The sequence below is a fragment of the Scyliorhinus torazame genome, chromosome 6 (genome assembly GCF_047496885.1).
Source record: "Scyliorhinus torazame isolate Kashiwa2021f chromosome 6, sScyTor2.1, whole genome shotgun sequence".
Lineage (NCBI taxonomy): Eukaryota > Metazoa > Chordata > Chondrichthyes > Carcharhiniformes > Scyliorhinidae > Scyliorhinus > Scyliorhinus torazame.
The window spans coordinates 224,875,299-224,896,683 of NC_092712.1; the positions used below are offsets into that span (position 1 = coordinate 224,875,299).

General features: G+C 47.7%; 1 protein-coding gene across 1 annotated transcript in view; it reads left to right on the forward strand.

Moving 5' to 3' along the window:
- Window positions 1-640: 640 nt before the first annotated feature.
- cfap90 (cilia and flagella associated protein 90) overlaps window positions 641-21,385 on the forward strand; it is a 39,979-nt gene continuing 19,234 nt past the window's right edge. The window contains exon 1 of the mRNA XM_072510207.1: window positions 641-1,015. Coding sequence (XP_072366308.1) covers window positions 896-1,015 — 120 coding nt within the window. The 5' untranslated portion in view covers window positions 641-895. The remainder of the gene's footprint in view (window positions 1,016-21,385) is intronic.

Here is a 21,385-nt window from a genome sequence, read left to right on the forward strand (position 1 = left end):
TACTGCGGATGCTGGAATCTGAAACAAGAACGAAGGATGCTGGAAAAACTCAACAGATCTGGCAGCATCTGCAAGGAGAGAATGCAGAGTTAACGTTTCAAGTCCGTTTGGCTCTCTGCCAGAACTGAAGGGCAGGAGAATGTGTTAGATTTTAAAGGGTAACTGTGAGAGATTGCTACAAAAAGTAGTAACTTCAAGAACAAAAGACTGATGGCCTGGTGGGAAGGGGTTGAGGGGGGGGGGGGGGGGGGTGATATTAAAAAGGAGTTTAAGGTGGAGAGAAAGGTCACAATCTAAAGATGCCAAGCTCAACATTGAGTCCCCAGTGTCCCAACTGGAAGGTGGGGTGCTGCTCGTTCAGCTTGCGCCGGGCTGCACTGGAGCGGGTTCAAAACCCTTCGACTTCTAAGACCCACCAGAAGTCTTCACAAGGTCTTGTACTGCCCTCAGGGAGTCTGAGGTGGCATGTTGCCTGTGTGTGTGTATGTGTGCGGTCTCCATTCCAGGTGAGCTCAAAGGTGTGGGTCAGGAAACCTGGGTGACGTCGCGGACTGTTGTGACGTAGAAAGCGGGGAAGAATCGAAGTATTGTGACGTCACGGCAGGTACACGGAAGCCCCTGACGTAATTGAGACACCTGCAAGGACAGGAGCAGCAGCAGCAACTCAGAGCGAGAGAGAGAGCAGCCAGGGTTACTGACAGTGCTGGGGAATGTCACCATGCTCATGATCAAACTGCTCTCCTCTGTCTCAAGCCGGAACTAGCTGGCCCCGGAGTCCCAGCCGGGTGTGTTTGTAACTTAGCAACCAGTGGACGCCAGCAGTCCCGGGCCGCGGAGCTGGCGCCTCAGCCTTTCCCCTTCTGTAAACCCAGAGAGAGAGATAAATCAAAGCGACATGACGGAAATAACCAAACGCCTGAGCAAGAAAATGCCGCTCTCTGCCTTGTCTGGCTTCAGTTTCATTCCAGAGAGAAGAAACCCCAACGAGCTGACTTACTTCGGTAACCAGAAGAAGGTGAGCGCTCGTTCCAAAACAGGAACTTTCCCCTGAATCCTGCAGTCACCCTTCTTTGTAAAACAAATATTTCTGCTTATCATAATGTACTCCTGCAGACATGCCAATTCCACCGTCGCATAAATCAAAAACTCCTAAAAGAGATTCGTTATACAAATTGAGCATTTTTTCCAAACATTAATATAGTTCATGGTTTACAAACTTCATTAGTGGTTTATTAAATCTTTTACATGCCAGAACGCTATAACATCTATATTAGCACATTTGAAAATGCTTTGCATTTTTAAAGCCCTATTTATTATATGAGAATGATCATGACTTTCCCAATTTGTTCCCCTCTGGTGCACATCCACCATAGCCCTGCAATCTTCTATTTTTACAAGTATAGATGTAGCAATTAACTGGTTCCCCACAGCCAATACAAAACGCAAATGACTGAAGCAATCACTCACTCTTAGAGAAGGATTAATGCCCACTGTGCAAACCAGAACTGGGGGTGGACAGAGTAGAACCCCAGATGGAGTACACAAAAATGTTGAACTTAGATATTGGTGAGTGTTGGTGTTTGAAGCCTGTGATAGATTACATACAATTTACAGTGCAGAAGGAGGCCATTCAGCCCATCGAGCCTGCACCGGCCCTTGGAAAGAGCACCCCAATTTTAAGCCCAGAACTCCGCACCATACCCGTAACCCAGCAACCCCACCCAACCCCTTTGGACACTAAGGGCAATTTAGCATGACCAATCCACCTAACCTGCACGTGTTTGGACTGTGTGAGGAAACCGGAGCACCCGGAGAAAACCCACGCAGACACGGGGAAAATGTGCAGACTCCACACAGATAGTGACCCAAGCCGGGAATCAAACCTGAGACCCTGGAGCTCTGAAGCGACAATGCTAACCACTGTGCTACCGTGCTGCCCGTGATGTCAGAGGAAGGACAATGGGGGAGGAGAGAGGAGCCCTCAGATTGCTATTCACAAAGAATGTTTTTCTGTGCTGCTTTTGTGGTAAATTACTGAAGTCAAAACTAACACCCATCAGTCTGAGAGGTGAAGAAAAGAAGGTGAGGACCTAACTTTCAGAGTGTGAGTCAGCCCTTTTATAATAATACATCTGAGTTAACACTGGAAACTTATGTTTGGTCCTTTGTACTTCATGAAGGAACTCTCCAAACACTTTGACTTGTCCAGACCAGAATCTTTTATTGAGTCTTGCGTGGTAAGATAGCAATCTGATACAAAGCATGTTATCGTGGAGTCTGCTAACTATTCCTCTGGAATTTGCACCTAGCACTGACCATGTAAGTCTTATTACCCTCTCAATCTCCTCCAGATGGTGGATATGTCGCCCTTTATAGCTGAGTCACAGGTCACATGACCTTGATCTAGAGACCGTATGGTGTGTCTGTACCGCCAGCTGCTGGTTGGAGGTCACACACCATCCAACTATGATATGCCTATAGGCATATCACCACATCTCACTTCCTCACAAAACATTGAGATCTATTTTTCTTTACAGGTAATATTAAACATTCCACTTTATTCTATGTAGCTGGTACAGTGAGCAAGTTTTACTGAAGTGTCCATTTACATGCTGTGCCGGACAAGTGTCCATTTCCTTTGTGCGGATCTCATTCTTTCGAGTTCTTGCCCACCTTGAGCCTGGCTAGCTTGCCGGCGTCTTGCTTCTCTTACGCTTCACCCTGTGCCTTTGAAAGGGCTGTGTCCAAGACTGCCATATTTGTGTTTCCAGTCACTTTCTCTTCCATTTTCTTGCATGCTGTAGCTTGCTACTTGCGACTGTTTTCGTTGCTGGTTGGTTGGTGGGATGATGTAGTTCTCCCAGTCTTCTCTTTTTTCTATAATTTTTAGGACATAGTGATGTATTTTGGTATATCTCTTGGTTTTTTTTTCTTTGTAGCAACCTCTGGCATGGCACTGGCTGTCGTTGTGTGTTGAATTGTTTGCAGAGGTTTAAGCATCACATCATCTCTGGGTGGTGTGACCACGCCCACTTCTGCGGCTTCATCGACATGCTGGATCACCTCGGTTTCTAGTGCCAATATGAAGGATGGAACTGGGGTTGGCGGTTTCACCTCTTCTTGGCATGCTGGAGCATCGGTAACTTGCTCATCATCACTGCAGATGACTATAGTTTCTGGCTGAGCTGATCCAAGTGCTGAGTCTTCTTTATTAAACTGGCAAATGCATGAGTGGTCCGTGGAGCTGCATAATGTGATAGTCATTAGGTCGTCCTCAGAGTCAGTGTCAGAGTTGCCTACTATTGCAATCTCCACATCACTGTAATCAGCATCTTCATCTATGTCCTCTCATTCATCATCGGTGTTATCGACCGCTTGGGAGTAAATTACCGGAGCCATTTCAAGGACTTGTAACGGTCACCACATACCTCTGACGCCAGTTTTTCCAAGATTGGGATGCCTTCTTACGTCTCTGGTTCAATCAATAGCTGAGCTTCGGTTGTATCAGCAACTTCAATTTCTACATGCGTCATCTCTAAACTCCTGCATTCCACAGAGCATCCTCCGTGACCACCTCATCATTGCTTGCAGACCACCGGAGCCGTGCCACTGGAGCCTCATCTGTGCTGCTGGAGAGGAGATGTACAAACAGCTCATAGTGTTCATCATCCGTCTCACCTTCCATGTCATCACTTTCTGCATCATCGTAATAACTACAAGCAGATATTCATAGTAACCGTCCTCGGATTCAGCATTATCATTAATCTTCTCACCTGAAAAATATAACATCGCATACGGAAATATCTGTTTTCGAAATATAGCACCAAGTTCAAAATCCTTTTGTTTGGTTGCCAAAGCTTAGCTTAAAATTCCACCCAGTGGAACTTCGATGGGACTGAAGAAGTTGAAGAACAATTCATTGGATATGGTTCTTGTCGCTGTTCTTGGAGTGCTCCGACACTGGTACTTTGGTTTCGTTCGAATTGTTCTTACTGTAACATTTTTTCCCTCCCTCCAGTCGATTGCGCAGCCTGTGCAGCCAATGATTTGCAGTTCAGCATTGAACAATTTCAGGGGTTGTGAGTCCAACTGATACTTTAGTGATCACCTCATTCGTGAAATACTCATCAGGCCCGAATGTAAACTCCAGAGTGAAGCCCCACAGCTTTTCATTCTCTGTCCATTTAACACTCACATCTTGTTGATGCTTGAATACGGGTTCATCATGTTCTCGTATCATGTCATTGAGCATGTGCAGATTTTTGAAGACTGTTAACCAGAATTGGGGAATGCTCACCGGCAGTTCCGTCCCCTTGTCTGGTTTGTTGTCGTCCACTCAGATTTCTTCTAAATCCTCATACACCGCACACACCGTAATGCCTTGCAGTGATTCACTGTGTTCAGGTGACCAGCTATCTCCTTGGAGATTTAGCCGCTCGACTAGATTCAAGGATTCACATGATTTTATCCCAAGTGCTGAGTCCACATCCATGTCTACTATGTGAAAGAGTATTGTGTGCTTCATGCCAGCCACAGAGCACTAGTTCGCTAGTTGAAGGTCTGCAGAGTTTTTGTTCCGAAGTATATCATCAGCCCTGGCCAAACAGTCAAGCCCCACTGCACATTTAGTTTTTGCGAAGCATGTCGACTCACGAGATTGGCCGTCATTTTAGGGTCAAAGAAAGAAAGCATCATTGAGCATCACCTTAGATTTGAGTACGGACGTAAGAGTTTTGAAGCATTCTTATTATCTTCATTCTTTGTTTTGATTTTGCTTTCATCTTTGTTACTGAGAGTTGTCTGATTTCTCACCGCGATGATATCGATGAAAAACTGTTCCTCTGTGTTTATCTCATTTACTGCATGCACCGCTCGTGCGTGGTCCATGGTGGAACATGTAAAACATTGTTTTGCAAAGTGCCCAACACGGCTGCACCTGGAACAAACTTTTCCATAGCCCGGACATTGCCATGGGGCATTTCGAGTGCCACATTTTTGGCACAAGATGGCGGCGGCGGCTCCTGATGGCCACTTAAAATGGCCGCCCGCACTGAGACCATGTTTCTTCATGTTGTGCTTCACAACACTAATGGCACTGACTTATTCTTCCATGTTGGCGGCAACATTTTTTGAGCAGAGTGCGTCTATTCTTTGTGCGGCAATCTCACTCACATGGCAAATCTTGACTGCCATTTCCAGCACCAAATCTTCCTCCCGCAGTAATCGCCTGTAGCTTATAATCAAGTAAACCAAAAAGACAATTAATAATAATAATCACTTATTGTCTCAAGTAGGGTTCAATTAAGTTACTGTGAAAAGCCCCTAGTCGCCACATTCCGGCGTCTGTTCGGGGTGGCCGGTACGGGAATTGAACCCACGCTGCTGGTCTAGTTCTGCATTACAAGCCAGCTGTTTAGCCCACTGTGCTAAACCAGCCCCTGGTTGCATATTAGCGAAGATTTCAGATCACTGATGTTGCATGACTGGGCCTTCAGCCTCAAGTCCGTGACAAAACTGTCAAATGATTCACCAGGTCTCTGGGTACAGATACGGAACATGTAAGGCTCAAACCTTTCATTCTTCTTAGGGGAACAATGCTTATCGAAGTGCTTCATCACTCCATCAAATTTCTTGTGATCCTCCGCATTATCAAACTCAAAAGAGTTATACAGTTTGAGCGCTTGTGGACTTGCCACTGTTAGTAGCAACACAATTCACGTTTCATCAGGCTGGGCCTGTAGACCCAGTGCCGAAACATAAAGTTCGAACTGCTGTTTGAACAGCCGCCAGTTCTCACCTATGTTACCGGACATCTGAAGCTGGTGGGGGGTCCTCAGTGCGTCCATCTCGAGCTTCATCATTTTCTTACGCGTTGGGTCGCCTCAGGCTGCAGTTCATTGGACCGGTCTAAAGCCGAATGTCTAACGTCATTGCCATCGCTATCTTTAATCTTCTGCACTCGTGGTACCATATTGTGTTTAGTCCTTTGTACTTCACGAAGGAACTCACCAAATACTTCAACTTGTTCAAACCAGAATCTTTTATTGAGTCCTGTGTGGTAAGATAACAATCTGATACGGAGCACGTTATCATGGAGTCTGCTAACTACTCCTCTGAAACTTGCACCTAGCACCGACCATTCACATGTACATCTTATTACCCTCTCAATCTTCTTCTGAAGGTGACCGGATGTGTCTCCCTTTATATCTGGGTCACATGACCTTGGTCTAGCCACCGCATGGCGTGTCTCTACCGCCACCTGCTGGTTGGAGGTCGCACACCATCCAACTATGATATAACCCATTGGCATATCACCACAGAAACTTCATTTTGTCACATAATGGGACAAGAGTGATACTACATTGTGAGGCAGCATCCCTGGGTCTTCAGGCTCATCAAAGTATGTGCTTCAGCAGAACACACTTCCGCTCCCTTAGTAGAATGCTCACCATTGTTTCAATGTATACTTGGCTGCGACCAATGTTGTGCTGTGGACTGAGTATGCATGTGCAGAAGGACCTAAAATCCTGGGTTTTCAGAACTCTCTTACGAGATATTGAATAAAGTTTGACTGAATAACCACATGTCTCCCAGGATCAATTCATGAAAGTTGGCATGTCTATTCTCGATTGTCTTGCTAATAATATATCACAGAACGCCGCAACACAGAAGGAAGGCATACAGGCCAGCGCCAGCTCCTTGGTAGAGCTGTGCAATTAGCCTGTCTTCCCTTCAAATATTTCTTCAATTCCCTTTGAAAGTTATTAAATCTGCTTCCACTATCCTTTCAGGCAGTGTGTTCCAGATCATAACAACTCACTGCATAATTTATTTTCCCCTCAAGCCACCTCTGGTTCTCTCGCCAATTAACTTTAATCTCTGTCATCTAGTTGCTGACCCTTTTGCCACTGGAAGCAGTTTTTCCTCATTTACATTATCAGAACCAGGGGTCAAAATAACTTTTTCTCAAGGGCGGTTCTTGAGATTTTCTCAAAGTCCACTTTTTGAGTTTGGGGTGCTAAATTTAATTTTTACATGAGAAATTCAGGATACCGTTCTTCCTTTGTTCCTTGGTATTTTCTCTCATTTGTATTCTAACTACAATTCCCAATTTACCAATATTCAATTAAGACTGGATTCATCAATTATATAGAAATTTCAGGGCTACGGAGAACGGGCATCGGTGCTAATCTGTAAAAAAAGTTAATCAGAAAGGGTGGAATTTTCTATCCATTCCCACCGGTACCCCCATCCCCACCCCAGCAGCAGAGAAGGCAAACAATGGAAATTCCCATTCCCGCCTCCGGCCAATGGTTGGGGCCCCTTCCACTGCCGTAAAATATATCGCGGGTGGGTGGGAGGCAGAAAACCCCACCCTCTGAGGGAATTAGATTCAATGTTGTAATCTAATCCAAAATTTCAATTGTAAGCCAATTGTGCTTCATTAACAATTCCGATGAGTGTTTCCTCTGCAGTATAAATAGCATCCTTGCACCTCAATTTTGGTTTACAACACTTTTGTTAGAAATATCAATTCAAAATACCAAGTTGCTGAACAGAGTTTGATAAATCTAGTTAGTGCACTATTCTCGCCCCCCCCCCCCCCCCCCCACACACACACCACCACCGGGAGGGCCACACACCCAACCTGGGTTGCTGTCCACTAGTGCCTGCCGTTTCCAAGGTGCAATCCCTTCACAGTTGAAGTCGAGCCAAGACAGTTAGACGTGGATCTCCAGAACCCAGGAATTTGGCCTAGCGAGCCTTCACTAGGAAGGGAACAAAGGCAGGGCAGAGGGACCACAGAGCCCTCAGCAGCTCCTCCGTGACAGGCAGCGGCCCCAACAGCTGGTACCTGATCAGGCCACAGTCAAGATCCTATCTTCCACAGCCAGTCTCCAATTCTCTATAGCTCTTTCCGCCAGCTACTGCGCAACACATGAGGGTCACTATGTTGAACTGTTGAGGCAGAAACCCCCTCCTGCCAGACCACTGGTGAGATTCTGGAACTGACTGTCAATGTGGCCCAGGACAAGAAAGCCCGCATCATTCCCTGCCACCTCCAGATCACCGTCCTCATTGACGAAGAGCTCAGTATGCTGCTGGGAGGACTCACCATAGTCCAGGGCGGGGTCATCCAATATCCAGGCTGTGCTGCTACCCAAGAAAACTGAAAGGTTTAGCAAGATAAAAGGACATGATCTGAAAATTCAGGAGAAAGGGGACCTGAGATTGGGGAGCTGGAACAGCAACATGGGAGAGACAGAACTGTGATTGGAGGAGCAGCTCCTCAGATTATGGGCGCGATTCTTCCAAAAGGGAACAAAGTCCCCTAGCGCGTGTGTTTAGCCGCGTGTTTCCCGGCACTCGCAGTGACGAGAAATAAATGGCTATTCAACGGGACTCGCATTGAATAATGGGCCTGAATGAGGAACGTGTGATCGAGGCCGCACATGGCCCTGTTTTTTACATTGCGGTGCTCTGCTTGCCAGAACTCCCTATTGTAGCAAGAGATTTTTAAATGGCGTCCCGATCTTCAATGCCGCCAAAACGATCCCCAACCTCTTTGCCCTCCCCCTCAGCCCAAACGCACTGTGTGAGGTTCCCCAGGACCCCCGCACTCCTAACACCCACGCCGGGCAACCCTGGCCCAATCACACACACAAAAAAGAACTGGCACTGCCCCGCCAGCTGGAAGTACCACAATGGCACCTTTGCAGTGCCAGGATGGCATACAGTTGGCGCTGCCAGAGTGCCCAGGGAGCACCAGCAGTGCCAGAGCACCACCCTGCCCAAAGGGCATGCAGCTGAGGGCACCCAATCCTCTTGGAGAACTCCACAAGTGCTGTTCCGTCTGGTCCCTGTTTGTGGTGCTCGCCCGAGGTCTCTTGAGGCGAAGAAGTTGAATCCCAAAGCCTCAGGTACCTTGGGAATCTGCCCGTTTGAGTGAGGCTTACTCCCTTGTTCTAATATGTAGATCCCGCCCATTGTAGATCCTGGGAGCGGTGTCTCCCGGATTTCAACGGCCACGCTGTGCCACGGTGAGCTGCTCTTCGGGCGCAGCCTGGTAATTGGATCGCGCTCCATGTTTCCCGTGCTCACTGCTCCTCCAAACAAAATTCATGGGGAGGGGGAGTGGTGCACCTTTCATGAATTGTTTTGCCCCCAGCATTGAGTTTACAGGGGTTATTTGTGAAGTTTCCAGGGGCGCATCTGCCTGCCGTCCTTGTGTATTTTGAACTCTGATCAGAGCCTATCATGATTTTGCACACTTCTAAACAAATCTCCTCTTAAACCTCGACATAAGAACACAAGAAATAAAAGCAAGACTTGGCCATTTGACCTGTCGAGCCTGCTCTGCCATTCAATAAGATAAGGCTGATCTGACTGTGGCTTTAACTCTGATTGGCTTCCCTTAACCTATGACTCTCTTGTCGATCAAAAATCTAACACAGAACAAAGAAAGGCACAGCACAGGAACAGGCCCGTTGGCCCTCCAAGCCTGTGCCGATCATGATGCCCTAATTAAAAAGATAACCTACTTTCTATTTCTCTTTCCTCCCTGTTCATGTATCCATCCAGATGCCTCTTAAACGTTGCTACTGTGCCTGCTTCCACCATCCTCTGGCAGCGCGTTCCAAGTACCCACTAATCTCTGTGTGGAAAAATGTACCCTGCACATCTCCCTTTAACTTTCCCCCTCTTACCTTGAACCTGTGCCCCCTTGTAATTGACACTGCCACCCTTTGAAAAAGCCTCTGACTATCCACCCAGTCTATGCTTCTCATAATTTTGTAGACGTCTATCAAGGGTCTCCCCTTGACCTCTGTCTTTCCAGTGAAAACAATCCCAGTTTATTCAACTACTCCTCATAGCCAAAACCCTCGAGACCAGGCAACATCCTGCTGATAGTGTGGTGACCAGAACGACACGCAATACTCCAAATGCAGCCTAACCAAGGTTTTATTTGGCTGCAACATGATTTCCCAACTCCTGTACTCAATGCCCCGGCTGATGAAGGCAAAGATGCCATATGCCTTCTTAATCAGCTTGGTCACCTGTGTTGCCACCTTTAGGGAGCTATGGACCTGCACACCCAGATCCCTCTGTATGTTAATGTTCCAAAGGGTTCTGCCATTTACAGTATAATCCACAACTAGATTTGATCCTCCAAAATGCATCACCTCGCATTTGCCCAGATCAAACTCCACCTGCCATTTCTGTACCCAAGTCTCCAATTTATCTACATCCTATTTTATCCTCCGACAATCCTCAGCACTATCAGCAACCCCGCCAATCTTTGTGACGTCCACAAACTTATTATTCGCACCACCCATATTTTTGTCCATTTATATATACGACAAACAACAGAGGCCCCAGCACTGATCCCTGCGGAACACCACTTGCTACAGATCTTCATTCTGAAAAACACCCATCCACCGCTATTCTCTATCTTCCATAACCAAGCCAGTTCTGTATCCATCTAGCCAGCCCACCCCAAATCCCATGTGATTTTAGTTTTTGTACCAGTCTGCCATGTGGGACCTTGTCAAACGCCTTACAAAATCCATATAAACTTCATCCAGAGCCCTTCCCTCATCAATTTTCTTTGTCACCTCTTCAAAAGAATTAAACTTAAAACTTGGTGAGACATGACTTTCCCCATACAAAACCATGTTGCCGGTCACTAACTAGTCTATTTTCCTCCAAATGTGCATATATCCTGCTCCTCAGTATCTTTTCCAAAAGCTTGCCCATCACTGATGTCAGGCTCACCGGCCTATAATTTTCTGGATTATCCCTGCTTCCTTTCTTAAACAAGGGAGCAACATTGGCTATTCTCTAGTCCTTTGGAACCTCGCCTGTGGTCACAGAGGATATGAAGATATCTGTTAAGGCCCCAGCTATTTCCCCCCTTGCCTCCTGCAGTAACCTGCATTAGATCCCATCCAGCCCCAGGGACATGTCTATCTTAATGCAATTTAGGATACTCAACGCTTCCTCCTGTAATATACTGACATTCTCAAAGCGTTCACACACCCATCCCTGACCACAACATCTGTCATGTCCTTCTCCCTGGTGAATACTAACAAAAGTACTCATTAAGGATTTCACCCACTTTCTGTGGTTCCACTCATAACTTCCCTCCAATGTCCTTGAGTGGGCCCACTCTTCTTCTTGCTACTCTCTTGCTCTGAATATATGCATAAAAAGTCTTGGGATTCCCCTTGAACATGTCTGCTAAAGATATTTCATGGCCCCTTTTAGCCCTCCTAATTCCACGCTTAAGCTCCTTCCTACTTTCACTGTACTTCTCAAGGGCTTCATCAGTATTTAGATGCCTAGACCTATCGTATGCTTCGTTTTTCCTTTTGACTAAGCTTACAATTTGCCTTGTCATCCATGGTTCCCGAATCTTGTCATTTCTATCCTTCATTTTTGTGGGGACATGCCTGTCCAGCACTTCAATCAACTGGCCTTGAAAAGCCTCCCGCATAACAGATGTGGATTTGCACTCTGTAGCACAATCAATCACTCACGAGACGAGAAGAGATGGAGTCAATCGATGGCTTTATTACGCAGACTTGTTCCCCAGCAGCACAGTTACAGAATACGGCTGCTGGAAGAACCCGGGCTCTTATACTCCGCCTTACTGGGTGGAGCCAGTAGGCTGCTGATCCAATCGGGACCCAGCGTCTATCCACCAATAGCCTCTCGGCATCACAGGGTACTGTAATACCCCTAATACATACCACCACGTTCACCCCTTGTTAGAAAAGAACCCGGTGGGGGTAGTGGGCCGTATGGTGGTAGGGGTTTACAGAGTCGGTACCTAGGATGCCGCTAACACGGCGGCTATGCTCCGATATCAAACCACCAGTACTATTTACAATGCCACTTTTACTGGGCAACTGAATGATTTACAGAGGCATTTCTTGCTTTGTTATACAGATTCGATGAGTCGAATGGGTGCCCTGGTCATCCTCGCCGATCATCTCAGCCCCGGTGGTGATGCAGGCGCTGGCTCGGGAGCGTCGTCTCTGGGAGCGTAGCAACGCCTCTTCCTGCTCCACCACCCCTAGTCGCGACTGGGGGGAGGACCGATCCACCTGGGAAGGGGGCGGCTGTGGGGTGCGCCGGTGGGAGAGAGGGGGTGATTGGTGTGGGGGGGGGGTGGAGCTCCGGAGGGGGCGGCTGTGGGGTGCGCCGGTGGGAGGGAGGGGGTGTGTGGAGCTCCGGCGGGCGCCAGGTCCCGCAGGGAGACCGTGTCCTGTCGGCCGTCAGGGTACGCCACGTAGGCGTATTGAGGGTTCACTTAGAGGAGATGAACCCTCTCGACCAACGGGTCCGATTTGTGCGTCCACACATGTTTTCGGAGCAGGATGGGTCCGGGAGCTGCCAGCCAGGTCGGTAGCGAGGTCCCAGAGGAGGACTTCCTAGGGAATACCAGGAGGCATTAGTGAGGTGTTTGATTCGTTGTTGTACAAAGCAGCGACCGGATGGAGTGGAGGGCGTCCGGGAGGACTTCCTGCCAGCGGGAAACTGGGAGACTTCTGGACCGTAGGGCCAGCAGGACGGTCTTCCAGACCGTTACGTTCTCCCTCTCTACCTGACCGTTCCCCCGGGGGTTGTAACTGGTCATCCTGCTCGAGGCAATGCCTTTGCTGAGCAGGAATTGACGCAGTTCGTCGCTCATGAAGGAGGACCCCCTATTATGTATGTAGGCAGGGCAACCGAACAGTGTAAAGATGGTGCAGAGGGCTTTAATGACCGTGGCCGCGGTCATATCGGGGCAGGGGATGGTGAAAGGGAACCGGGAGTACTCGTCAATCACGTTCAGGAAGTACGTGTTGCGGTCGGTGGAGGGGAGGGAGCCTTTGAAGTCCAGACTGAGGCGCTCAAAGGGACGGGAAGCCTTTATCAGGTGTGCTTTATCTGGCATGTAGAAGTGTGGCTTTCACTCTGCGCAGATTTGGCAGTTCCTGATGGCTGTCCTGACCTCCTCGATGGAGTCGGGCAGGTTGCGGGTCTTTACGAAGTGATAGAACCGAGTGACCCCCGGACAGAGGTCCTCGTGGAGGGTTCGGAGACGGTCCACTTGTGCGTTGGCGGGATAGGGCATCGGAAGGCTCGTTCAGTTATAGGTCTCATAGTTATAGGTGGAGAGTTCAATCCTCCACCGCAAGATCTTGTTGTTCTTGATCTTGCCCCGCTGTGCATTATCGAACATGAAGGCCACCGACCGTTGGTCAGTGAGGAGAATGAATCTCCTACTGGCCAGGTAATGCCTCCAATGTCGCACAGCTTCCACTATGGCCTGGGCCTCCTTTTCCTCTGAGGAGTGGCAGATTTCTGAAGCGTGGAGGGTGAATTAAAAAAAGGCCACGGGTCTGCCCGCTTGGTTGAGGGTGGCCATCAGAGCTACGTCGGACGCATCGCTCTTGACTTGGAAGGGGAGGGATTCGTCGAACGCGTGCATTGTGGCCTTTGCGATATCCACTTTGATGCGGCTGAAGGCCTGGCGGGCCTCTGTCGACGGGGGAAAGATCGTGGACTGGATTAGCGGACGGGCCTTGTCCGCGTAGTGGGGGACCCACTGGCCGTAATAAGAGAAAAAGCCCAGGGCCTTGGAACAGTGAGGGAGGGGGAACTCCATAAGGGGGCGCATGCATTCAGGGACAGGGCCTATAACTCCATTTTGCACTACGGAGCCAAGGATGGCTAGACGGTCGGTGCTAAACACGCATTTTTCCCTGTTGTACGTGAGATTCGGGATGGTTGCGGTCTGGAGGAATTTTCGGAGGTTGGCGTCGTGGTCCTGCTGATCATGGCCGCAGATGGTAATGTTATCGAGGTATGGGAACGTAGCCCGTAAACCGTACTGGTCAACCATTCGGTCCATCTCCCGTTGGAAGACCGAGACTCCGTTACTGACGCCGAATGGAACCCTTAAGAAATGATAGAGCCGCCCATCTGCTTCAAAGGCAGTGTATTTGTGGTCACTCGGGCAGATGGGGAGCTGGTGATATGCGGACTTAGGGTCCACCGTGGAAAAGACCTTGTACTGTGCAATCCGATTGACCATGTCGGATATGCGGGGGGCGAGGGTACGCATCCAGCTGTGTGTACCTATTGATGGTTTGACTATAGTCTATGACCATCCTCTGCTTCTCCCTGGTCTTTACAACTACCACCTGAGCTCTCCAGGGACTATTGCTGGCCTGGATTATGCCTTCCCGCAGCAGCCGCTGGACTTCCGTAATACCCCTAATACATACCACCACACACTCAAATAGCCGCTCCCAATCCACATTCCCAAGTTCCTATCTAATTTGGATGTAATTGGCCCTTGCCCAATTAAGCACCCTCATCCATGGGCCACTCTTGTCCTTATCTATGACTACTCGAAATTTTATGGAATTATGGTCGCCAAGCCCAAAATGCTTCCTCACTGAAACCGCAATCACCTGACCTGCTCATTCCCTAATTCCATATCTAGTATAGCTCCCTCCCAGGTTGGATTGTCAACATATTGTATTAAAAAGCCCTCCTAGACACATCTTGGGAGGTCTATAGTACACTCTCAACATTGTGATTCCATTTTTCTTATTCCTGAGCTTCACCCATAATGCCCCACTACAAAATCCCTCCAATATGTCCTCCCTCAACACAACTGTGATCTGCTCTCTAATCAGAAATGCAACTCTCCCACCGCTTTTGTTTCCCCTTTTGCCCTATCTAAAACACTGATATTCGATGTGAAGCTGCCAGTCTTGTCCCTCCTTTAACCATGCCTCAATAATTGCAATTACATCATAGTTCCATGCCACAATTCAGACTCTCAGTTCATCTGTTTTACCTGTTATACTTCTTGCATTAAAGCAAACGCACTCCAGACCTACAGTCCCGCTGAGCCCTGTGGCTTTCCTCTGCCTGCTCTTCCTCTGCGCTATGTTTATCTCAGTCTCACTCTTTTCCCCATTCTCGACATTTACTGGCTTGCTGTTCTGGTTCCCACCCCCCTGCCACACTAGTTTAAACCATCCCGGACAGCACTCGCATACCACCCACCCAAGATATTGGTTCCCCTCCAGTTCTGGTGCAACCCGTCCTTCTTATACAGGTCCCATCTTCCCCAGAAGACATCCCAGTGATGCATATATCTAAAGCCCTCCCTCCAACACCAGCTTTTTAGCCATGTGTTCAGCCTTGAATATATTCAATGACCAGCCTCCCAATGCTCTCTGGGTACAGAATTCCAAAGATTAACAACCCTCTGAGAAAAGCTTCCTCCTCACCTCTGCCTTAAGTGGGAGACCTCTTATTTTTAAATTGTGCTCCCTAGCTCCAGATTCTCTGATGAGGGACAACATCCTCTCAGCTTCTACCCTGTCAAGAATCTTTAGAAGGACTGTAGAAAGTAAAAACTCTGCAAGGGGCAAGTGAGGACAACAACTCGAGTGATGGAATCACAATGACTACAAAACTGCTCCTCTGTCTCCTGCGGGCTGTTGGGAGGCCTATAGTACACATCCAACATTGTGATTTCATTCTTCTTATTCCTGAGCTCCACGTTTCAACAAGATCACCTCTCATTCTCCTAAACTCCAATGAATTATAGATCCAACCTGCTCAACCTTTCCTGATAGGACAATCTCTTCACCCCACCAATCAACCAAGTGAACCTTCCCTGAACTGCTTTCAATGCAAGTATATCTCTCTTTAAATAAGGAGATCAAAACTATACACAATACTCCAGGTGGAGTCCCACCAATACCGTGACTGGAGTCCCACCAACACCGTGACTGGAGTCCCACCAACACCATGTACAGAATGGTAACAAGATAACCTTACTTTTTATTTTATAAATTTAGTGTACCCAATTCATTTTTTCCAATTAAGGGGCAATTTAGCGTCTATCCACCTTTGGGTTGTGGGGCGACACCCACACAAACACGGGGAAAATGTGCAAACTCCACACGCACAGTGACCCAGAGCCGGGATCGAACCTGGGACCTCGGCGCCTTGAGGCTGCAGGGCTAACCCACTGTGCCACCGTGCTGCCCGAAGATAACCATACTAATTTACTCCATCCCCTTTCAAATAAAAATCATCATCCATTTACCTTCCTAATTGCTTGCATCGTCCTCAAGCAAATGTTTTGTGATTCATGTATGAGGATACTCAGACTATCCAATCAGGTCAGGAGGAAATGTGTGGGGCTCTGACTGAGGGATAGGCAAGGCAGGGGTAGGAGTGGGAGCAATTTGAGCAGAGCCCTCATTTCCACGCACCCTTCCTCCACCTTTCCTCTTATATCTGATCTGCACTTATGTGATAGCCTTCTGTGGCATGTCACTTGTCTTTTCTGCCTTGATGAGATAACTGAATGTTTCCCGACATGATACAGACAGGAGCGAGGGACCAAATGCCTACTTGTGTCCAGAGGCAGGTTTCTTCCTTCTATCCACAGGGAACAAAATGTCTCTGCGAGCCCTTATAGTCCAGAGAATGATCTTTAGCAATGCCTCTGATCTGATGGCAGCCTTAGATCAATGTGATTCCATCACTTGAGTTGTGGTTCTCAATTGCCTCTTGCAGAGTTTTACTTTCTGGAGTCCTTTTAAATGTTGTGGTAAGACCATGATCATGTCAACCCACTCTGACTTATTGTGAGACTTGGAAATATAATGCTAATGCTATAGCCCAGTTAAGAGCCAAGGCAAAACCTATTCAATAAAATTAAAAGCAAAATACTGCGGATGCTGGAAATCTGAAAAACAAAATGCTGGAAAAACTCAGCAGGTCTGGCAGCATCTGTGGAGAGAGAAGGAGACTTTAACTCTGTTTTGTTTTTGTTTGAACCGAGTGGCTTGCGAGCCCAGTGCATAAGTCACTTAAGGGAAGGCAGTGGCATTGTGGTAATGTAGCTTGACTAGTAATCCAGGGTCATGCTCTGGAGCCCAGGTTCAAATCCCAACTTGGCAAATGGTGAAAGTTGAATTCAACAAAAAAAAAACTGGAATTAAAAGTCTAAAGATTGTTGATTGTCGTAAAGACCCATCTGGTTCACTAATGTCTGGAAGGAAGTCTGTCTTCCTTACCTGCTGGTCTACATGTGACTCCAGATCCACAGTGATGTGGTTGACTCTTAAATGTCCTCTGGGATGGGCAATAAATACTGGCCCAGCCAGCGACGCCCACATCCCATGAACAAATTTTAAAAAGAGGATAGTAGTGACCAGATTGAGTTTTGCAACAATTGGTAATCATTTTCATGGTCATCATTACTGAGATTGGTTTTGTTGTTTATTGAAAATATGAATACAAAAGCTATGTAAAATATTGTACCAACGCATAACTAGATATTATCAATAGAATAAAAATCTCACACAATTAATGAGGCAATGTGTTTCTGCAGCTATGAAGAGAATTGAAGACAAAGTGGGCAAGTAGGATTGACAACTATCAGGAAGGGACAAGCTTGTTCAGTTTAGTGGACGTTTCCTGTTCCTATGTAATTGTAAGCAAATCAAACCAATAGAAGAACAGGACAGAGACATGGCATCATTTTGTTTTTGCTTCCTGGAGTAATGTGATGGAGCAGATTGCCCACCTGTTGTCCACCAAAATCATTGTGTTCAGAAAATCATGAAAGGAATGTTGCTCCATGAGGCATAAGGAAACTTTAGATGGACGACTTTCAGCCCAGGTTCGCCGTCTGAGAGAATGACGATGTAGATGGAGAATCTGGAGAGAATCGTGAAACGCGATTCTCTCTGGAGAGATCCTTGGTGGGATTCTCTTCCCCGCCGCGCCACAATTCTGCCTCAACCCGTGGGCGGGATTCTCTGTTACGCCAGCCGGTCAATGGGGTTTCCCATTATGGGGCAGCCCCACACCGTCGGGAAACCCCCTGGGCGCCGGCAAAACGGAGCAGTCTGCCGGTGGAGAATCCCACCCCCTGTCTCACAGTTTTCCACACCCCTCGCAGGTGATGTAACACTGTTCATACCCACAAAGGGTGAGAACCTTATTTTAAAACATTTAAATATCGGGCGGGATTCTCTGATCCTGAGGCTAAGTGTTGATGCCGTCGTAAACGCCGTCGTGTTTTACAACGGTGTCAACAGGCCCCCAGGATCAGCGATGCTGCGCCTCACAGGGGGCCAGCATGGCACTGGAGCTCCAGCTGCCGATACTGGCGTCAAACGGGTGCCGTGGGTCTGCGCATGCGCGCTCTGACCGGCCCGAATTTGTGCGTACGCGTTACGACCTCCGCGAACTCACGCATGCATGCTAGTTGCCTTCTCCCCGCCGGCCCGGCGCAACATGGCGAAGAGCTACAGGGGCGGAGGAAAAGAGGCCCCCACCGGGAGAAGCCGGCCCGCTGATCGGTAGGCCCCAATCGCAGGCCAGGCCATGGTGGAGGCCCTCCCGGGGTCGGATCCCCCTCCCCCCCCCCCACCAGGCCGCCTCCCGCAGGATGAACGACGAGGTCCTGCTGGGTAGGACCACACGTGGACAGCGCCAGTGGGACTCGGTGGCCACTCTGCCCATCGCGTGCAGAGAGTCGCCAGAGGGGGCTGTGTAGAGCGGCCCCCGACTGGCGCTGTGCCGACCGGCGCCGTGCCGATTCTCCGGCCATCGAAGAATCGGTCGGAGCAAGGTCACATGAATCGCGCCCCCCGCCCCGGCGGTTCTCCAACCCTCATCATTAGCCAGTCCCCTTGCCACATGATCCCCCCTCACTGAATATTCAAACATCATGTCGGCGAGTATTACAACACCGGGGGGTTGGGGGGAGGGGGGGGGAATCTCAATGATTGTGGAGGGCAAGGCGGATGTGTTTGAGTTGGATGCCATTTAGAGATATGGGCCTGATCTCTGTGGATCCAGCCTTGCTGGCTCTCTATCAGGCCCTGCCCCACCAGCCTGAGGGTGAAAACCCTGCCCATTCATTTTTTTTTCTTCTGAGAGACTCGAGATCAGGAAAGAAAACTGGCTTGTGTAGTTTGAGAGCTTCATGCCAGTTTTCAGTCAGAGCCTGAGACGGAAAAAAATATGGTAAGATATTGCCCTAGATTTTTTCTGTTCCAGACTGCCGCCCCCCCCCCCCCCCCCACCACGCCCATCTTTGCTGTGGATTGGTACCAGTGATATCCTGCTATAATCCTGAGGTACGATTTCGCGTGGACTTTAAAACCCTGTCATCAGGCCCAAATGGGATTCCTGAACTCGCATTTGCTGGAGCTAAACAGAGAGAGTTATTTTCCCGGATGTGGCCTCTTAATTGCCATCAGCTCAGTGTTCAATTAAGGGCAGCGGATAGCTCCAATGCTGCCAGCAACAATCACAGGACCAGCAGATCCTCAGTAGCAACATCAAAAAAAGTGGGCATTGATGAGGCGAGTAGGAGAACATAAGGGTGCCTCAAAATGAAGGCATTCTCAGAGGCAAAGACCCTGTCGGGAACATTTGGCCCACTGGTACGGCTGTTGCTGCTAGCGATGCCATTAGATGTGCAGCAACTCCGGCTCCCATGACTCCCTGGAAAGAGGCCACCCATGCACCAGGATCACTGCACCCTGACAATATGCTGATGTCACTCCAAATGATCCAGAACTGGGGCCTTAAACACCCAGATACCAGCCCACTCCCAGAACAATTTCTGGCAATGGAGGCTCATCGGGGAACTGTCTAAATGCAGCTTGCTGCTATTTTTCTGCCCCCCCCCCCACCCCGCCCACCCCACCGCCCCCCACTTCTTAGTTAAAATCCGCCACAATGTTGACACCTAGTAATCTTGACCAAGGTAAGCCACCTGCCCTCTCCGAGCTTAAGTATGTTCATGTTTAAGGAAAGTATAAGTAAATAATTCTGAAGGAATATGTTATTAATAACTAGAGATTTATCACACCAACCAAAATAAAAATTTGAATTGAAGCATTATCCTAATGCAATTTTTCTCTGTAATTGTAATTAAGAACTCAACATTTCCAATTTCTGAGTATTGGCTTTTTATTATGTTCAAAATGCACAATAGTGTGGTAATTCAAGTTCAAAGCACTATTGTTTAAATTGTTCACTCAAATATTGAAAGAAATGGATTTGGGTTTGCGATCTTTTATTTGTGATGCAGCCATTTCCCTAAGTGGAACAGGATGAATTATGTAATGCCTGCAAATGTCAAAAACATTTTCCTTATATAAGATGAGAATGGCAGCTCAAGAATTTCCACATAACAGGAATGAAACAGTTCAGTGGACCTTTGCTTTTATGCAAGACAGCTGAATGTTTATTATCTGTGTCTTGTGCTGAGAACATGGCTGATGGGAAATGCTGGGTTATTCTAAATCCCAGAATCGAAACTTAAAAACAACAGCCTTCAACTCTATTTTTAAATTTGATGTAATGTGAAGAAAGATTTAAAATACAGAGAATGATGTCCCAGATGTTTTGTGATGATTTTAAGTAAATGTTTATTAAATGATTAAATAGACAACAAAAATGTCAACTAGAAGTACACTTAACTAAAACAATGGCTACAGACAGAATCACTAATTTACCCAGTTCCAAATACCTTTATTTCACTACCTTCGGAGCTAATTCTCTCCAAACCACCACAAAGATCCAATAAGAGTTACCACATCAGGCTCTTTGGGGTTGCTTCTGAGGTAGAACAAACTAACTGGGTTTTCAAAACAGACTTTCTTGACAAACACGGCTTTCTGGGAGTTAAAACAGTTTATTCCTGCTGTTGGTTGAGATCTTAAACAGCTACCCTTGCATAGGTTGAATGTCTCCGATATAAATTTTTCCATTTGCATCTCTCGTCCAAACTAATCTCTTCAGAAGTCAAACTCAATTACCTCCATTTCCTGAGTCTACCTTGTCATGATATTCAGATAAACATACCATGGTGCAAACACACATACACACTGATGGACAGATCAACGGACCAATCATTCCAGCAGGAGACAGCTCAGGGCACAGAGCTCACAGCATGTCACCCAGACATACACCATGTGCTGAGTGCCTCTCTAAGATAGTGTTAGGGCTGGGTCCACAAGTTAACGGGTAAATTACGAACCACAGTCATAAGTTTACAGATGTTGTTATCAAGAGTAATAAAACAGAGTTGTACCATCTACAACCGTGTTGGTTCGTCTGTATAGCGGAACACCCAACACGACATACCTTTTAGAATGTAACTACAAAGTTCGCACTTTGTCTTCTCCTTTGAACCCCTAATACCTTATTCAAACCCTCATGTGGTCATCTCGCTTCCCCTTAAATGCATCTATGTCTCAACAACCCGTACTCACTCACAGGGTAAAAACATTTCTCCTAAATGTCCCATTGGATTGTAGGGCAAGGGACC